Source organism: Bos indicus, chromosome 5 (assembly GCF_029378745.1).
Source record: "Bos indicus isolate NIAB-ARS_2022 breed Sahiwal x Tharparkar chromosome 5, NIAB-ARS_B.indTharparkar_mat_pri_1.0, whole genome shotgun sequence".
In the NCBI taxonomy this organism is placed as follows: domain Eukaryota; kingdom Metazoa; phylum Chordata; class Mammalia; order Artiodactyla; family Bovidae; genus Bos; species Bos indicus.
In genome coordinates this window covers 89,007,238-89,025,285 of record NC_091764.1, presented here as the reverse complement: position 1 = coordinate 89,025,285, position 18,048 = coordinate 89,007,238, and the positions used below count along the sequence as shown (strand labels likewise).

The 18,048-nt window shown below is 39.7% G+C and overlaps 1 protein-coding gene across 3 annotated transcripts in view; it reads left to right on the top strand.

Annotated features, from left to right (window-relative positions):
- SLCO1C1 (solute carrier organic anion transporter family member 1C1) overlaps positions 1-18,048 on the top strand; it is an 82,950-nt gene that overhangs the window by 42,006 nt on the left and 22,896 nt on the right. For all 3 annotated transcript variants that reach the window (XM_019961481.2, XM_019961480.2, XM_070789994.1), the window contains 3 exons: positions 2,066-2,164; positions 5,878-6,123; positions 7,287-7,451. In XM_019961481.2, the coding sequence (XP_019817040.2) occupies positions 2,066-2,164; positions 5,878-6,123; positions 7,287-7,451 (510 nt within the window). The remainder of the gene's footprint in view (positions 1-2,065; positions 2,165-5,877; positions 6,124-7,286; positions 7,452-18,048) is intronic.

Here is an 18,048-nt window from a genome sequence, read left to right as displayed (position 1 = left end):
TTTACACTGAGGATTTGGATAGTGAAGAAACTTCAGTTAAAAGGACCTATTGCATTAGGGAAAGAATATCAGATTAAAAGAAATTATCTGTGATGTATGACCTGTATCTTTATGGAAACAGAAGAAGGACAAGAGCCAGGCCTGAGCCACTCTTTTCTAGAATAGGTCCCAGTGCAAAGAATAGTGGCTAAAATCACAAAAACAAAAATAGGTGTGTTTAGTCATTCAGTCATGCCCAACTTTTTCCACCCCATGGACTATACCCAGCCAGACTCCTCTGTCTTGGGCTTTTTCAGACAAGAATACTGGAATGGGTTGTCATTTCCTCCTCCAGGGGATCTTCCTGACCCAAAACAAAAATATAGCAATTCCAAAGCCAGGTGAATCAAAGCAGCTTTTGAGTGCCTCTTATGTTCTAGAAGCTAAAATTTGTTCTCTGTTTCATACATTAGTCTTGGTTTCTGGGGGTTCTGATCTTCTGAGGGTTTCACCTTCAGAGACAGAAGGACAAGATTTAAATTCATTAAGGCAGTGGTGGGGGGGCAGGTGGCACTGTGCCTGAATGGAGAAGCTTGGTGGGCCCCAGTCCATGGGGTCGCAAAGAGTCAGACATGATGAGCGATTTCACTCACTTAACTATATAGCTAGGTATAGTTCTGTCCTGGCTAGTCACATGGAATTCCAGAGGGTTCTGATGACAGCCAAGCATGCTGTATGTAGTTAAAAACAGGGCACCTGTTCTAATGGGATGCTGCAGCACAGATCAGGATGTAGAACAGAAGCTCCATCACATGTGCTAGGCCATTACTCTGGGGACCAGAAGAAAGATTGTAGCCAGGAGATGCATGTAGGTGTCATCGTGTCCCTGTCCTGTCCAGGAGCTCAGAGGCTGCCCTTCTCCTTTTCCTCTTTTCTATTCTGTAAAAGATCTGGTATGAATTTCCCAGGTCGTTCAGTGTTAAGGAATTTGCTTGCCAATGCAGGAGCCACAGGTGATGTGGGTTCGATCCCAGGTTCAGGAACATTCTCTGGAGGAGGAAAGGGCAACCCACTCCAGTATTTTTGCATGGGAAATCCTATGAACAGAGAAGCCTGGGTGGGCTACAGTCCATGGGGTCATAAAAGAGTTGGATATGACTTAGTGACTGAACAACAATAACAACAAAACTGAGGTCTAGAAAGTTTAAGTGCCAAAGATCACAAGACTTGAGGACTCAGCACTTAGCTCAGATGTGGTTCTTCTTCCACTGCGCAGTGTGACAATTTGGGGACCCGCTGCTCAGCTGGACTGTTTGATATGTCCTTCCTCCACCTACAGCCCATGGGGTCACAGAAAGTCAGACACTATTGAGCATACATGCCTACATGCAACTGCTATTTACTCCTCCAGTTAATCTCCCAGGGATACGTGCAATATGGTCTGTGATGAAATAAAAGGCAGATGGGTGATATTTTGCAAGGAAGAGCAGACTTTCTGGTTACTAGAAATTATGTCATTGAGGAGATCTGCTGTAGCTACCTGGAGCTGCCCAGGTGGGTCAGGAGCATTGCAGAGTGCACCTCTCCCCTCTCTCAAGTCAAGCTCCTTTGCTTGAGCTGCATAGTTACTGTGTTCACAGTGGTCCCCTGGAAGCTCTAAACACAAGCTCTTTCCCATTAAGATGGAAGAAATCAATTTTAATGTCGAAACAAGTCTTATGGTCAATTAAACAACTGACCATAAAAGGTTTTCAAAAGACTGTCAGAACAGTATAATTCTGATTTTTATCACTAGGGGGAATCCAGTCCTAGGGAGTAAAATTTGTTCCATTTGCCAAAATTAGCTGAGTCTTAGTGTTATTTTCTTACTAAAAGGTATTAATGCGTTAAAGATGCTTATTCTTCTTCCAACACTGAGAAGAAGTTATTTCCGGATTCAGTGAGGTTGAAAAGTTGACAAATTAAGCACACTTAAGGGAAGAGTTAATGAAATATTTTCAGTGACTAACTGGATCTCATGCATGTTTCCTGTTTAAAAATTTATTAATTTGCAAGAGCAAAGAAATGGTGCTTTTGTGTTTTGCAGGATGTGTGCAGACGGTTGCAATTATAGGACCAATCTTTGGCTTCCTGTTAGGCTCGTTATGTGCCAAACTGTATGTTGACATTGGCTTTGTAAATCTAGGTAAGGACGTTTATTTCTATTGATTCATTTATTTTAGTTACTGTAATTTTTAATGGGGATAGTGTCCAAAATATCAAATTGTCTTTTTACAAAATGATAGGATGGTAGTCTTTCATAAAATGAAAATAACCCTTGAAAACTTATTACTTATACAATTATCACACACATTAATAAATGGAACATGAAAAATAGGTGGTGATTATAACCAGATGACCCAGTTTGTTAATCAGTTGTATCATTTTCCACTTCCGGTTTCCCAGTTTAAAGGCATTCAAGCTTAGTTAAGACTAACAACTGTGGCTTCTTGTTGGTTTCAGGTGAATCAACATTTGCTACAGTCACATCAATTAATAACGTATTTCTGGACTTTCCATAAAGGCCAAGGATTGAAAGTCTCTGGCAACTAAAATTCCTTTCTTTAATGTACAAGTCTTTTTTAGTTGAAGGAACTTTATAGTGAGACTAACTTTCCTTCTGGAGGAATGCTTGTGGAGGGAATAAATGAGGACTTCATCTCTCCATAGCTGTTCATTTGTTTCTTTCAAGATGTAGGCCCTAGATATAGACAGAAATTATCTGTTTTTCTGAAGAATTCCTAGAAAGCAGTTAAAAACAAGAAAACAAATTTTATTTTTTAAAATTTTGGAATTGCCTTGTCACTAGTGTGTGTCACAAATGATTATTATGTGTTACAATAGAATGCAAAACACTTGCGCTAGCTGTTCTTTTTTTAATCAAATAACCAGAATAGGCCTTCCAGAAATTTTGTTTATTCATTTATTACTCCTCAAATTTATTTCATGTCTACTCTAACTCAAATGATGTTCTACCAAAGTGAGCAAAATACTTGATTCCTTGACTTCATGATGTTTAAAATCTGGTCATGGCGACTGATACAGATAAGAGAGTGTTGGCATGATGAGAGGTACAGAGGAAAATTGTGAAAAGGAAGCAATGAACATGCAGTGATAAACTAAATCAAACATTTTACTGAGTATAATGTAGTGCTGATCAAGCTTAATTGTCAAAGGATTCTCATAGAGGGTAGTAGAGTATAACAGTATGTTTTGTATGTTCTTATATATATATTTTTAAAAAGTTTATTTGCTTAAAATAGACTTGTCAATGCTTACACTTCAGTCAAATACGAAACAGTATCAAAAATTTTATAATGAATAAATATTGATATTTTAATTATTAAAGCATATACAAATCTTGTATCAGACCTAGAATATCTCTGAAATATTACTAATTATCATTTAATAAATAACATTCTGAGTGGCTCAGATTAGATTTGGACGAGAGCATATAGGGTCTTTTTTTTTTTTCAGTAAAATCCTAGACATTCAATGTGTAAATCAGACAAAAATGCCACTCATGTGGAGAGGTAGCAGAAGGTTTTAAACCCTCCTAATCTTTCTCACATGTTGCTTTCCTCCTGTCATAGGTCCAGGGATCCCTCTGCAGAAGCCCAGAGCAGAGTGAGAACCCCTTCCAGACTCTGGATTCTATACTTTTAATCTAAGGAATGAAAGAAATATTTGTGCTCTGAAGACATCTTCTTTCCTTTAATAAGCAAGATCATAATAATGTTCAGTTCAGTTCAGTCGCTCAGTCATGTCTGACTCTTTGCGACCCCATGAACTGCAGCACGCCAGGCCTCCCTGTCCATCACCAATTCCTGGAGTTCACCCAAACCCACGTCCATTGAGTCAGTGATGCCATCCAACCATCTTATCCTCTGTCGTCCCCTTCTCCTCCTGCCCTCAATCTTTCCCAGCATCACGGTCTTTTCAAATGAGTCAGCTCTTCACATCAGGTGGCCAAAGTATTGGAGTTTCAACTTCAGCATCAATCCTTCCAATGAAAACTCAGGACTGATTTCCTTTAGGATGGACTGGTTGGATCTCCTTGCAGTCCAAGGGACTCTCAAGAGTCTTCTCCAATACCGCAGTTCAAAAGTATCAATTCTTTGGCACTCAGCTTTCTTTATAGTCCAACTCTCACATCCATACATGACTACTGGAAAAACCATAGCCTTGACTAGATGGACCTTTGTTGACAAAGTAATGATTCTGCTTTTCAATATGCTGTCTAGGTTGGTCATAACTTTCCTTCCAAGGAGTAAGCGTCTTTTAATTTCATGGCTGCAGTCACCATCTGCAGTGATTTTGGAGCCCAGAAAAATAAAGTCAGCCACTGTTTCCCCATCTATTTGCCATGAAGTGATGGGACTGGATGCCATGATCTTAGTTTTCTGAATGTTGAGCTTTAAGCCAACTTTTCCACTTTCCTCTTTCACCTTCATCAAGAGGCTCTTTAGTTCTTCTTCACGTTCTGCCAGAAGGGTGGTGTCATCTGCATATCTGAGGTTATTGAGATTTCTCCCGGCAATCTTGATTGCAACCTGTGCTTCTTCCAGTCCAGCATTTCTCATGATGCACTCTGCATAGAAGTTAAATAAGCAGGGTGACAATATACAGCCTTGACGTACTCCTTTTCCTATTTGGAACCAGTCTGTTGTTCCATGTCCAGTTCTAACTGATGCTTCCTGACTTGCATATAGGTTTCTCAAGAGGCAGGTCAGGTGGTCTGGTATTCCCCTCTCTTTCAGAATTTTGCACAGTTTATTGTGATCCACTCAGTCAAAGGCTTTGGCATAGTCAATAAAGCAGAAATAGATGTTTTTTCTGTAACTCTCTTGCTTTTTCGATGATCCAACCAATGTTGGCAATTTGATCTCTTGTTCCTTTGCCTTTTCTAAAACCAGCCTGAACATCTGGAAGTTCACAGTTCACATACTGTTGAAGCCTGGCTTGGAGAATTTTAAGCATTACTTCACTGGTGTGTGAGATGAGTGCAATTGGGAGGTAGTTTGAGCATTCTTTGGCATTGCCTTTCTTTGGGATTGGAATGAAAACTGACCTTTTCCAATCCTGTGGCCACTGCTGAGTTTTCCAAATTTGCTGGCATATTGAATGCAGAACTTTCACAGCAATATCTTTCAGGATTTGAAATAGCTCAACTGCAATTTCATCACCTCCACTAGCTCTGTTTGTAGTGATGCTTCCTAAGGCCCACTTGACTTCACATTCCGGCTCTAGGTGAGTGATCATACCATCGTGATTATCTTGGTCATGAAGATCTTTTTTGTACAGTTCTTCTTTGTATTCTTGCCACCTCTTCTTAATATCTTCTAATTCTGTTAGGTCCCTACCTTTTCTGTCCTTTATTGAGCCCATCTTTGCATGAAATGTTCCCTTGGTATCTCTAATTTTCTTGACGAGATCTCTAGTCTTTCTCATTCTGTTGTTTTCCTCTATTTCTTTGCATTGATCTTGAGGAAGGCTTTCTTATCTCTCCTTGCCAATCTTTGGAACTCTGCATTCAGATGCTTATATCTTTCCTTTTCTCCTTTGCTTTTCGCTTCTCTTCTTTTCACAGCTATTTGTAAGGCCTCCTCAGACAGCCATTTTGCTTTTTGCATTTCTTTTTCTTGGGGATGGTCTTGATTCCTGTCTCCTGTATGATGTCACGAACCCCTGTCCATAGTTCATCAGGCACATGTTCAGATTATAAAAAAAGTTGTCAGGTATGAATTATTATGTATTTTTATGATTGATAGAACTAATGCTAGGATTTTTTTTTAAGAGGCTTATTTAATACACTAGCTTTGCTGTGTATGTTCTCTAGCCACTCTGTCTCTTTTTCAGATCATATAACCATCACCCCGAAGGACCCACAGTGGGTGGGTGCCTGGTGGCTTGGTTATCTGATAGCAGGAAGCATCACTCTTTTGGCAGCTGTGCCTTTCTGGTGTTTACCAAGGACTCTACCAAGACCCAGGAGCAGAGAGGACTCCAGTTCTTCCTCTGAGAAATCTAAGTTTATTATGGATGATCACACGGACTACCAAACACCTCCTGGAGAAAAAGCAAAAATCATGGAAATGGCAAGAGGTAAGCCCAATTCTCTTTGGTTATGAAGCACTTTCCATATTTCTGTTGAAATTTTAGACGTGATCTATAAACAATATTTCTCTACTTCATGTGTTCAGGAAAAAAAATGAGAAACTGTACAGGAAGCAGGGCTTCTCATGTGGCACAGTGGTAAAGAATTTGTCTGCCAATGAAGGGGATGCAGGACACGTCAGAGTTCGATCCCTGGATCAGTAAGCTCCCCTAGAGGCAGAAATGGCAACTCACTCCAGTATTCTTGCCTGGGAAATTCCATGGACAGAGCCTGTTGGGCTACAGTCCATTAGGTTGCAAAGAGTTGGATGCAACTGAGCACAGGAAGCAGAAATGAAGATTATTAAAAGTCTTTGCTGCCATCCCCACCCTTACACCTCCTCTGTGTAGACCTTGCAAACAGCCCTCCTGGGAGGGTTGCTTCACGTTAGTCTGTGTGTTCAGAAAAGTGAACCTTCAGGGCTTGTGGCCATTTGACAGATTATATCCACCCACTGGAGAATGCGCACCACTGCATGTGTCCCACCAGTGATCAAAGGAGTGAGTGTAGGGCCAAAGGTCAGACATGTTCTAGTGAATTCCTTTCCTGTGGAAACGGGTGACCATGAGAAAGATTGGTCCCCTTCAACTGGCCCAACAATATTGACATTTACAGAAAATCTTCAAATTTCTATTTGGCTTGCATAAAAGGAAGAAGAGAGGATGCCAAAGCTCATTCTGTCAATAATTAAATGGAGAAAAGTTTCATATTCTCTTCTCTGCTTCCATGACCCAAGTTCAAAGGAGAGAGACCAGAAAACTCAGGTTTCTGATGTCCAGCCTATGACTTTCAGCTTGATGGGGCGGGAGTTTTCTTATACCTCATGTCTCGTACCACATCAAAGGAATCTGTTCTCATCTGACTGATTCTAATTTATAATCTAGATTTTATACCCGTGTAAGTGAGCACCTGGGTCTGGATCTGAACCTGGCCAGATCTCAACTCTGTCTTTTGTCACTGGCTTAACATTCAGTGTGTGGGTATACCACTCTCTAAACGCTCCTGGGAACCATGACAACAGGACTCAACCGTTCAGCTCTGAGGCTATGGCTGCATCTTCTGCCAAGTGTGACACTGTCTTTAATTACTCCATGCTATTTTTGTCTTATAGATTTTCTGCCATCACTGAAGAGTCTTTTTGGAAATCCAGTGTACTTCTTATATTTGTGTGCAAGCACCGTTCAGTTCAATTCTTTATTTGGCATGGTAACTTACAAACCGAAGTACATTGAGCAACAGTATGGGCAGTCAGCCTCTAAGGCCAACTTTGTTATTGGTATGTTTCTCTGTACTTCCTGCTTTCCAATAGGTATTATGAACTCTGTGTCTTGTTGATCCTTAGTAGTTTTAAAAAGTTGTTCCGATATTTAGACTGAAAGCAATTTATGACATTTTAGAAAGTGAGTGAAAAAACCTAGCAGAGTAAGATATTTAGATAGTCTGTGGTACAACTTTTGTAGCAAAAATTATTTAGAACAGTGTGTGAGTGACCATGCGCATACCATGTAGACTAAACATTCATTTTGTTAGGAGATTGTTAATACTGGCTATCTGTCTTTCAAGTGTAGCTGAAAATGGTGCCTCTTCTACCTGAAGAGTTTCTAGGATTACAAAAGGTGAGTATTCAAACAGGTTAGAAGGTATGCATTGCAAAACAAAGTTTGTATTTGCTCAGGATTGAAAGACTTCTCTAACTCCTGACATTTGGGGTTGTTTAAAAGGCCTGTGTTTCTAGCACAGCAGAACAACCATGTAAGAGGAAGATATTCCAAGGCAAAGAAAAATATGAAAAGATGAATGAAGAAGAACCAGAATCTCCAAATACATAACCACGGTCCTGCAAGCAACTGTATACTTTAAAACCTGGACTGTGTGCTTAGTTGTTCAGTTGTGTCTGACTCTGAGACCCTATGGACTGTTGTCCACCAAGCACCTCTGTCCACGGGGATTCTCCAGGCAAGAATATTGGAATGGGTTGCCATGCCCTCCTCCAGGGGATCTTCCTAACCCAGGGATCAAACCCAGCTCTCCCACATTTCAGGTGGATTCTTTACCAGCTGAGCCAACAGGGATGCCCAAGAATACTGGAATGGGTAGCCTATCCCCTCTCCAGAAGATCTTCCTGACCCAGGAATCAAACTGGGGTCTTTGGCATTGCAGCTGGATTCTTTACCAGCTGAGCTACCAGGGAAGCCCCAAAGTCCATGAAGATGTCATTTAATGCTGCTGCTGCTAAGTCACTTCAGTTGTGTCCAACTCTGTGTGACCCCATAGGTGGCAGCCCACCAGGCTTCGCCGTCCCTGGGATTCTCTAGGCAAGAACACTGGAGTGGGTTGCCATTTCCTTCTCCAATGCATGAAACTGAAAAGTGAAAGTGAAGTTGCTCAGTCGTGTCCGACTCTTCACAACCCCATGGACTGCAGCCTACCAGGCTCCTCCGTCCATGCAATTTTCCAGACAAGAGTACTGGAGTGGGGTGCCATCGCCTTCTCCACATTTAATGCTACTGTTTCATATTCTATTCCTTTGGACATGTTCTTTCATGATAGGAGATTCCAGTGGTTTCAAATCATTCCTTCATAAACATTTTAAATATTGCTCTATTCATCTATCTCTGAAACAAACCTGGGGAATGGGGAGTGAGGAAACAGCTAAGCATATAATATTTTAAGACATATAATTTTCCTGTAAAATCCTAAACAATGGACACTTAGCAGATGCAATTTTAATTGACTCTTTGGTCTGTTCTTCCCCTAAATTGTAACTGCTAAGGCTATATCATTGAGAGGCTTCCCAGATGGCACTAGTTGTAAAGAACCCATCTGCTGTTGCAGGAGACATAAGAGACACAGGTTCGATCCCTGGGTTGGGAAGATCCCCTCTAGAAGGAAAAGGCCATCCACTCCAGTATTCTTGCCTGGAGGATCCCATGGACAGCCTGGCAGGATATAATCTACAGGGTTGCAAAGAGTCAAACACGACTAAGCAACTTAGCACATACCACTCAAGTTTTATGTTCAACATTAATTGGTTCAAACTAATTTTATTATTTAATGGTTGATCTGAAGAAATGTTTTTAGCATTTTTCAAACCCATATTCTACCCATGCCAATCAATGTATGGAATGAAAGTCTGAAACATTTAAAACTTTTATTTTAATATTTCTTTTGTTTATTGAGACATAACTTGCAAGCAGCAATTAAGTCTACAGATCTTAAATGTAAGCTCAGCTAGACAAATATTTACACAAAAATATGTGTGTAGTGATCATTATCCAGAACGTGTAGCTCACTTTAGTATCCCAGTTGGTTCCATCAAACCTTCTTCTACCCAACATTCTTCTCCAAACTAATAACTATTCTGATGTCCACCATCATAGGTGAGTCTTGCCTGTTTCTGAACTTTATATAAATAGTATAATGAGCTATGTACTCCTTTGTGTCTAGGTTTTTTCCAATGGAAGTGAAGTCTACAAGATTCATTCATGTCATTGCATGCAGTGGTGGTTTGTTCTCACTGCTGTGCAATATCCCATTATATGAATATACCACAGTTTATTCATTTTCATGTTGGTGGATATTTGGGTTGTTTACTGCTTTGGCATTGCATGCTTGCTCAGTCATGTCCAACTCTTTGTGACCCCATGGACTGTAGCCCACCAGATTCCTCTGTCCATGGGATTTTCCAAACAAGAATACTGGAGTAAGTTGCCATGCCCTCCTCCAGGGGATCTTCCCAACCCAGGTACAAACCTGCATCTCCTGCATTGGCAGAAGGATTCTTTACCACTAAGCCACCTGGGAAGCCTGTTTACTGCTTTGGGCTATTCTAAATAACACTGCACGAACATTCCACATGCATTTTGGTAGACAGATTCAGTTCTTTGTCTTGGCTATATGTTGGAGTAGAATTGCTGGATCCTATGGCGTGTGTATGTTTTGATCTGGTAGATATTGCCAAAATATTTCATTAAAATGCTGTGCAAATGTTTACTCTCATTAGAAGTGTAAGAACACTCCAGTTGTTCCATATCCTTCTTTTGTCTGGTATTGTCAGTCTTTTTCATTGTAACCATTCTTATGGGGTCTGATTGTATCTTACTGTGGCTTAACCTACTGACTAACAATACTGAGCATGTTTTCCCAAGCTTATTGGTCATTTCAGCATTATATTTTGTTAACTCTGTTTGAGTGGCTTGCCCAATTTTATTGGATTGTTAGTCTTTTTCTTATTGATTTATAGGAGTTACTGTAGATTTTTCTTGATGCAAATTCTTTGTAAATTGCAAATACTTTCTCACAGACTTCAACCTTCCTTTTCACTCTTCTTAATTTTAATTAAGTCCAGTTTTAATCTTTTGCTTCTTCATTAGTGCTAGTTTGAGCCTGTTTTAGAAATATTTATCAAACCCCAAGGTTATGAAAAACAAAATTGCTCCTAGTAGATTGTTTTAACTTTCATGTTTATGTTATAATCCACTTCAAGTTATTTTTTGTATTATGTGAAGGAAGTCAGGGTTCACTTATCAAAATGAAGAGATTACCTTTTCCCCATGAATTGTAGTGAAGGAACACACCTTTAATACATGTTTATTTCTTATTATTCAATATGTGCATAATACATGACACATTTGATTTTGCTCTTACTACAATGATGAATAAGTTTTTTTTTTACCATTTTCAAATTAAAAAGTTTATGTCATAAAGGAAAATTAAGGGCATTTGGGGGAAGGTACTTAGAATAGAAATGAAACTATATGTAATCTCATTCCTTTATTAAGTAGGTAATAAATGAAATATGCTTTGCCTATTAAATTTTTTAAGGGTAATTAGCACAGATGAAGAATGTAAGATTCTGAGATATTTAATGGCCTGCCCAATTTCATGCTTATATAGCATACATACATAATGATATAGCCAGGAATGAAACTATTTTATGCAGGTTTCTGAGTTGTATTTCCTCACTGGGCATAATTATTTTTGGAAAACTTACAGGAAGAATCTGATTAATAATTATCTTTTGATCTATGGCTAGTTGATTTCTTTTAATCTATGACCCTATGGTGTATACTGAAACGGACTCCGATCCAAACAAACTCATCATCAGATTTTTTTGAGCCAACTAGCAAAGATTCGGAGAAGGCAATGGCACCCCACTCCAATACTCTTGCCTGGAAAATCCTATGGATGGAGAAGCCTGATAGGCTGCAGTCCATGGGGTCGCTAAGAATTGGACATGATTGAGCGACTTCACTTTCACTTTTCACTTTCATGCTTTGGAGAAGGAAATGGCAACCCACTCCAGTGTTCTTGCCTGGAGAATCCCAGGGGCGGGGGAGCCTGGTGGGCTGCCGTCTCTAGGATCGCACAGAGTCGGACACCTGAAGCAACTTAGCAGCAGCAGCAGCAGCAAAGGTTGCCTAGAACTCTAATTCCTCACATTTCTGACATATCTATAGATAATTCAGATACTTTTGTGAGAGATAAATAAAAATGTTTAGTAATTCCACATCCTTATAACTAGGATGGGCTTTCCTGGTAGCTCAGACTGTACAGAATTCGCCTGCAATGCAAAAGACCTGGGTTCAATTCCTGGGTTGGGAAGATCCCCTGGAGAAGGGAATCATTACCCACTCCAGTATTATAGCCTGGAGAATTCCATGGAGAGAGGAGCCTGGTGGGCTACAGCCCATGGGGTCACAAACAGTTGGACACAATTGAGCAGCTTTCACAGGGCATACCTGGTAGCTCAGCTGGTAAAGAATCCACCTGCAATGCAATTCCTGGGTTGAGAAGATCCATTGGAGAAGAGATAGGCTACCCACTCCAGTATTGTTAGGCTTCCCTGGTGGCTCAGAAGGGAATGGCTACTAACTCCAGTATTCTTGCCTGGAGAATCCCATAGACAGAGGAACTTGGTGAGCTACAGTCCATGGGATCGAAAAGAGTCAGACACAACTGAGCAACTAACATAAGCATGAGATAACTAGGATGATTTCCTGAGTGGTGTGATTTTACATTAGTAAGTATAGGATACAGCAGAGTGAGGGAAGTGGGTAAATTATTTGACATCCCTAACACTTATTTTAATGAGAATAGTGAAAAGAAATGCATCACTGGGTTAAAATAAAGATGAGAAAAGACATGTAAAATGGATTGGAAATGCACATAACTCTCATTCAACATATGCTTTCTCCCTTTCTTCATTTCTTTCCCACCCCTGGCTCTTTTCTCCTTCAGTTTTTTCCTTTGGGTTGTGGGAGAATGACCCTTTCTATGAAAAAATATGAGCAAGGCCCAAAGAAGACACATTTCCATTCTACTCTCAGAGAAAACATTTGATATGACATGGATGAAAGAACAAACAGAAATTTCTCTAAAGTGTTCAAGGGCCGACTGATCCAGTGACAATTTATTTTACTGTATGTGTTTTTATATGTTGGTCACATTCTTTCTAAAGTCTAGAAATAGTATTTCCTTATATTAATGACTTATTTTACAAATAAATGAAAGAAAGATAAAGATGTTTCAAATTCAGGGACTAGATAGTATATTGCAAAATGATTCTGCTTTTTTTTTAAATGGTATGAGCTTTAAAAAAATTTCCATTGCAACTTCTACTGAAAGAAATTTGACTAGCAGGTGAATCTTTCATTTAAGCCTTTTTTTTAATCACTGTGAAGTTACATGGACATGATCTCTTCTTCCTCTTCTTATAACTCAGACTGCAATTATTTAATTATTTTCTTAATTTCTTAAAATTTTTTATTAAATAAAATAGTAACTAGTAGACAAGATATAACAATACTGACTGTAATTGACAACAAATGATTATCATTCTCAGTTTTGGAGATGTTAAAAAAATAAGGAAAAATTAAAATAATCATTTGAGAAAAAATAATTATAATAGAAAGCTTTATTTTGTGGCTAAGCTAGAATAGCAAATTTGGAATAGTAATATTATGATGTGTTCTAGAAATAAGTAAAGTTACATTAAAAACTTGTGAGGTGATGGAAAACTATCTTAATTTGTGAGGAGGAAAAACTGTTATTATGCCCAAGAAGGAAGCCTAAGTTTACTTGTCTGCACCCAACAGGTACATTTTTACTTACATTTTTTTCTCTTTATAAAATTCAAATCTTAACATTTTGTCTTCTAATATTAGAGTAATATTGTGAAGGTCCATGATGTAACCAGAACTTTTACTTCACTGGGGAAAAATCTCTAAAAATATCCTAAAGTACTAAAGAGCCTTGTGATGAGGGTGAAGGAGGAGAGTAAAAAACATAGCTTAATACTAAATATTAAAAAAAAAAAAAAACTAAGAACATGGCATCCAGTCCCATCACTTCATAGCAAATAGAAAGGAAAAACATGGAAGCAGTGACAGATTTCCTCTTATTGGACTCTAAAATCACTGCAGATGGTGACTTCAGCCATGAAATTAGAAGATGATCACTTCTTGGCAGGAAAGCTATGACAAACCTATACAGTGTGTTAAAATGCAAAGGCATCACTTTGCCAACAAAGGCCCGTACAGTCAAGGCTATGGTCTTTCCAGTAGTCACGTACAAATGTGAGAGCTGGACAATAAAGAAGGAAGACTGCCAAAGAATTAATGCTTTTGAACTGTGGTGCTGGAGAAGACTCTTGAGAGTCTCTTGGAGAGCAAGGAGATCTCTTTGGAAGGACTGATGCTGAACCTCTAATGCTTTAGCTACCTGATGCGAACAACTGACTCATTAGGAAAGCCCCTGATGCTGAAAAAGATTGAAGACAGAAGGAAAGAGGGTGACAGAGAACAAAATGATTGAATGGCATCACCAATTCACTGGACATGAACTTGGGCAAACTCTGGTGAGGGACAGAGAAGCCTGGCATGCTGCAGTCCATGGGTTGCAAAGAGTCGGACACGACTTGGTGACTGAACAACAACAAGCTCAGCCTGCCTGATATTTGGATAAATATAAATGTTGAATTCAAGAGAAAATATATAAAATAAATTGAAACAAATTACAGATGCCAGCAATAAATTATGGCTAATATTTCCATCTGAAATATTCAGATGGTAAACGTTTTAAGAGCAGCACAGCTTATGATGTGAGTGGAAAAAGTGTGCAATGAAGAAATCAGACTGAAATTTCTACCTCATTAAATGGCTCAAAAATACCTAAGATGAAAGAAAAGAAGCTTTGGGAGGTGAGAAGCGCATCTCATCTGCTTTTCAGGAACTTTGCCACCAAACTGGCCCTGCATGGATGACGCACAGATCCTAGGGAACTTGAAAAGGAGAACCAAACTGACAATATATTTGAAAAGTCCTACTAATCTTTTTTTGAATCATGTTATAATTTAGTCATCCTGAAATTGAGAAAGATATTCTGGAGAAATAGCTTTTATGCACATTTTAATAAAAATCCACCTATGTAAGAAACAAAGGATTCTATCATGAGCATAGTTCTTCCCTTGAGGGTTTGATTGAAGGGTGAGAGGCATGAACAAACAAGCTAACAGGCAATTGTGATAAGTACCAAGGCTGCCTCTAGGACCCCACACAAGAGCTTCAGACTGAGGGAGAAAGGGGGTTCTGATGACCACGTCATGTGCCCTGGTATCAGATGCATCCTCTGGAGGCATGATATGGCTGGTAGAGGATGTGATAGGTGCTCTAATTAGGGGAAGGCCAGAGTACTTTGGTGGAGGAGGAAATGGCAACCTACTCCAGTATTCTTACCTGGGAAATCTCAGGAACAGAGGAGCCTGGTGGACTGCAATCAATAGTGTCACAAAGAGTCAGACACAACTGATCATGCATGCATGCAAAGTACTCTGGATGAACAAGCATAACCTTGGAGTCAGAATTATCTGGGAGATGATGCTATCTGAATTAAGAGCAAAAGGATAGGGAGGTGTTTAAAGAAGAATGCATGAGAACAGGGATGGAGATTGGGGAGGACACTGCGTCAGAGTTAGCAAATATTCTTGAGCAGAGAGACCTACAAGCAAGAGAACACATTAAATGCTCTGCAAGTTTCAAGAGAACACAAGCCTCTAAAAAAGAGGTCAGTCTAGAGAGGATATTACTGATTATTAACAGTCTGTTCTGAGGGAGAAATATCCCTAGAATTCCTTTATTCTCAGGCTATTCTAAGCCAGATGGAGTGCTGGGAAGTCAGTGGAATTTATTTAGCACAACATGTTGCTCAGGCCAAAGAGTGTATTTTGTGCCATTGCTTCTGATGTCCCAGGCAGGATGGGCACTTTACAAAATAAATTTCTTTTTTATTAAAGTATAGTTGATTTTTAATATTGTGTTTCAGAGCTTCTACAGCACAGAGATTCATTTATACATTATATATATATATATATATATATGTATATATATTCTTCAGATTCTCTTTCCGTATAGGTTATTATAAAATATTGAATATAGTTCCCTATGCTATACACTAGGTCCTTGATTATCTATTTTCTATATAGGAGTATGTATATGTTAATCCCAACCTCCTAATTTACACCCCCCCCCCACTTTCCTTTTCCCTTTGGTAACCATAAATTTGTTTCTATGTCTGTGAGCTTGTTTTGGAAATAAGTTCATTTGTATATATTTTTTAAAATTCCACATACTAGTGATATTGAATGGGATTTATCTTTCTCTGGCTTACTTCATTTAGGGTGATAATCTCTAGGTCCATCCATGTTGCTGCAAATGGCGTTATTTTGTTCTTTTTTATGGTTGAATAATAGTATCTCATTTCATTCATGAGTAATTTCATTTCATTCATGAGTAGTAGTATTTCATGCTGGGAGAAATATCAATAACCTCAGATATGCAGATGACACCACCCTTATGGCAGAAAGTGAAGAGGAACTAAAGAGCTTCTTGATGAAAGTAAAAGAGGAGAGTGAAAAAGTTGGCTTAAAGCTCAACATTCAGAAAACTAAGATCATGGCATCCAGTCCCATCACTCCATGGCAAATAGATGGGAAACAGTGGCTGACTTTATTTTTCTAGGCTCCAAAATCACTGCAGATGGTGACTGCAGCCATGAAATTAAAAGATGCTTACTCCTTGGAAGGAAAGTTATGACCAACCTAGACAGCATATTCAAAAGCAGAGACATTACTTTGCCAACAAAGGTCCATCTAGTCAAGGCTATGGTTTTTCAAGTAGTCATGTATGGATGTGCTGCTGCTGCTGCTGCTAAGTCACTTCAGGCATGTCCGACTCTGTGCGACCCCATAGACGGCAGCCCACCAGGCTCCCCCGTCCCTGGGATTGTCCAGGCAAGAACACTGGAGTGGGTTGCCATTTCCTTCTCCAAAGCATGAAAGTGAAAAGTGAAAGTGAAGTCACTCAGTCAGATCCGACTCTTAGTGACCCCATGGACTGCGGCCTACCAGGCTCCTCCGTCCATGGGATTTTCCAGGCAAGAGTACTGGAGTGGGGTGCCATTGCCTTCTCCTGTATGGATGTGAGAGTTGGAATATAAGGAAAGCTGAGTGCAGAATAATTGATGCTTTTGAACTGTGGTGTTGGAGAAGACTCTTGAGAGTCCCTTGGACTGCATAGAGATCCAACCAGTCCATCCTAAAGGAGATCAGCCCTGAGTGTTCATTGGAAGGACTGATGTTGAAGCTGAAACTCCAATACTTTGGCCACCTGATACAAAGAGCTGACTCATTTGAAAAGACCCTGATGCTGAGAAAGATTGAGGGCAGGAGGAGAAGGGAACAACAGAAGATGAAATGGTTGGATGGCATCACCAACACAATGGACATGGGTTTGGGTGGACTCTGGGAGTTGGTGATGGACAGGGAGGCCTGGCATGCTGTGGTTCATGGGGTCGCAAAGAGTCCGACACAACTGAGCAACTGAACTGAACTGAACTGAATAGTATTTCATGGTTTTTCTCTGTGTGTGTGTACATACGTATGTGTATATATATATATATATTTTTTTTATATCACATCTTTATATATTTATCCACTGATAAACAATTAGTTTGCTTCCATTTCTTGGCCATTGTAAATGGTGCTGCAATGTATACTGGGGAGCAATGTATCTTTTAAAATTATGGTTTTCTCTGGATATATGCCCAGGAGTAGGGTTTCAGAATCATATTGTAGATCTATTTTTAGATTTTACTGCTACTGCTGCTAAGTCGATTCAGTCGTGTCTGACTCTGTGCGACCCCAGAGACGGCAGCCCACCAGGCTCCCCCGTCCCTGGGATTCTCCAGGCAAGAACACTGGAGTGGGTTGCCATTTCCTTCTCCAATGCATGAAAGTGAAAAGTGAAAAGTGAAAGGGAAGTCGCTCAGTCGTGTTCGACTCTTAGCGACCCCATGGACTGCAGCCCACCAGGCTCCTTCGTCCATGGGATTTTCCAGGCAAGAGTACTGGAGTGGGTGCCATTGCCTAAAGGAACCCACATATTGTTCTCCATATGGCAGTTTACATTCTCACCAGCAGGGTAGGAGAGGTCCCTTTTCTCCACACCTCCCTCGACCCCCAGCCTTTGTTATTTGATGATGGTCATTCTGACCAGTGTGAGGTGATACCTCATAATAATTTTGATTTTCATTTCTCTAGTAGTTAGTGATGTGGAGCATATTTTCCTGTGCTTTTTGGTCATCTGTATGCCTTCTTTAGAGAAATGTCTATTTAGACCTTCTGCCCATTTTTTGCTTGGGTTGTTTAGAGTTTTTTTTTTTTTTTCTTTTAATATTGAGCTGTATGAGCTGTTTGTCATAAAAAGTAAAGTGAATGTAACTCAGTCGTGTCCTACTCTTTGCGATCCATGGAATTGTTCAGGCCAGAATACCGGAGTGGGTAGCCTTTCCCTTCTCCAGGTGATCTTCCCAACCCA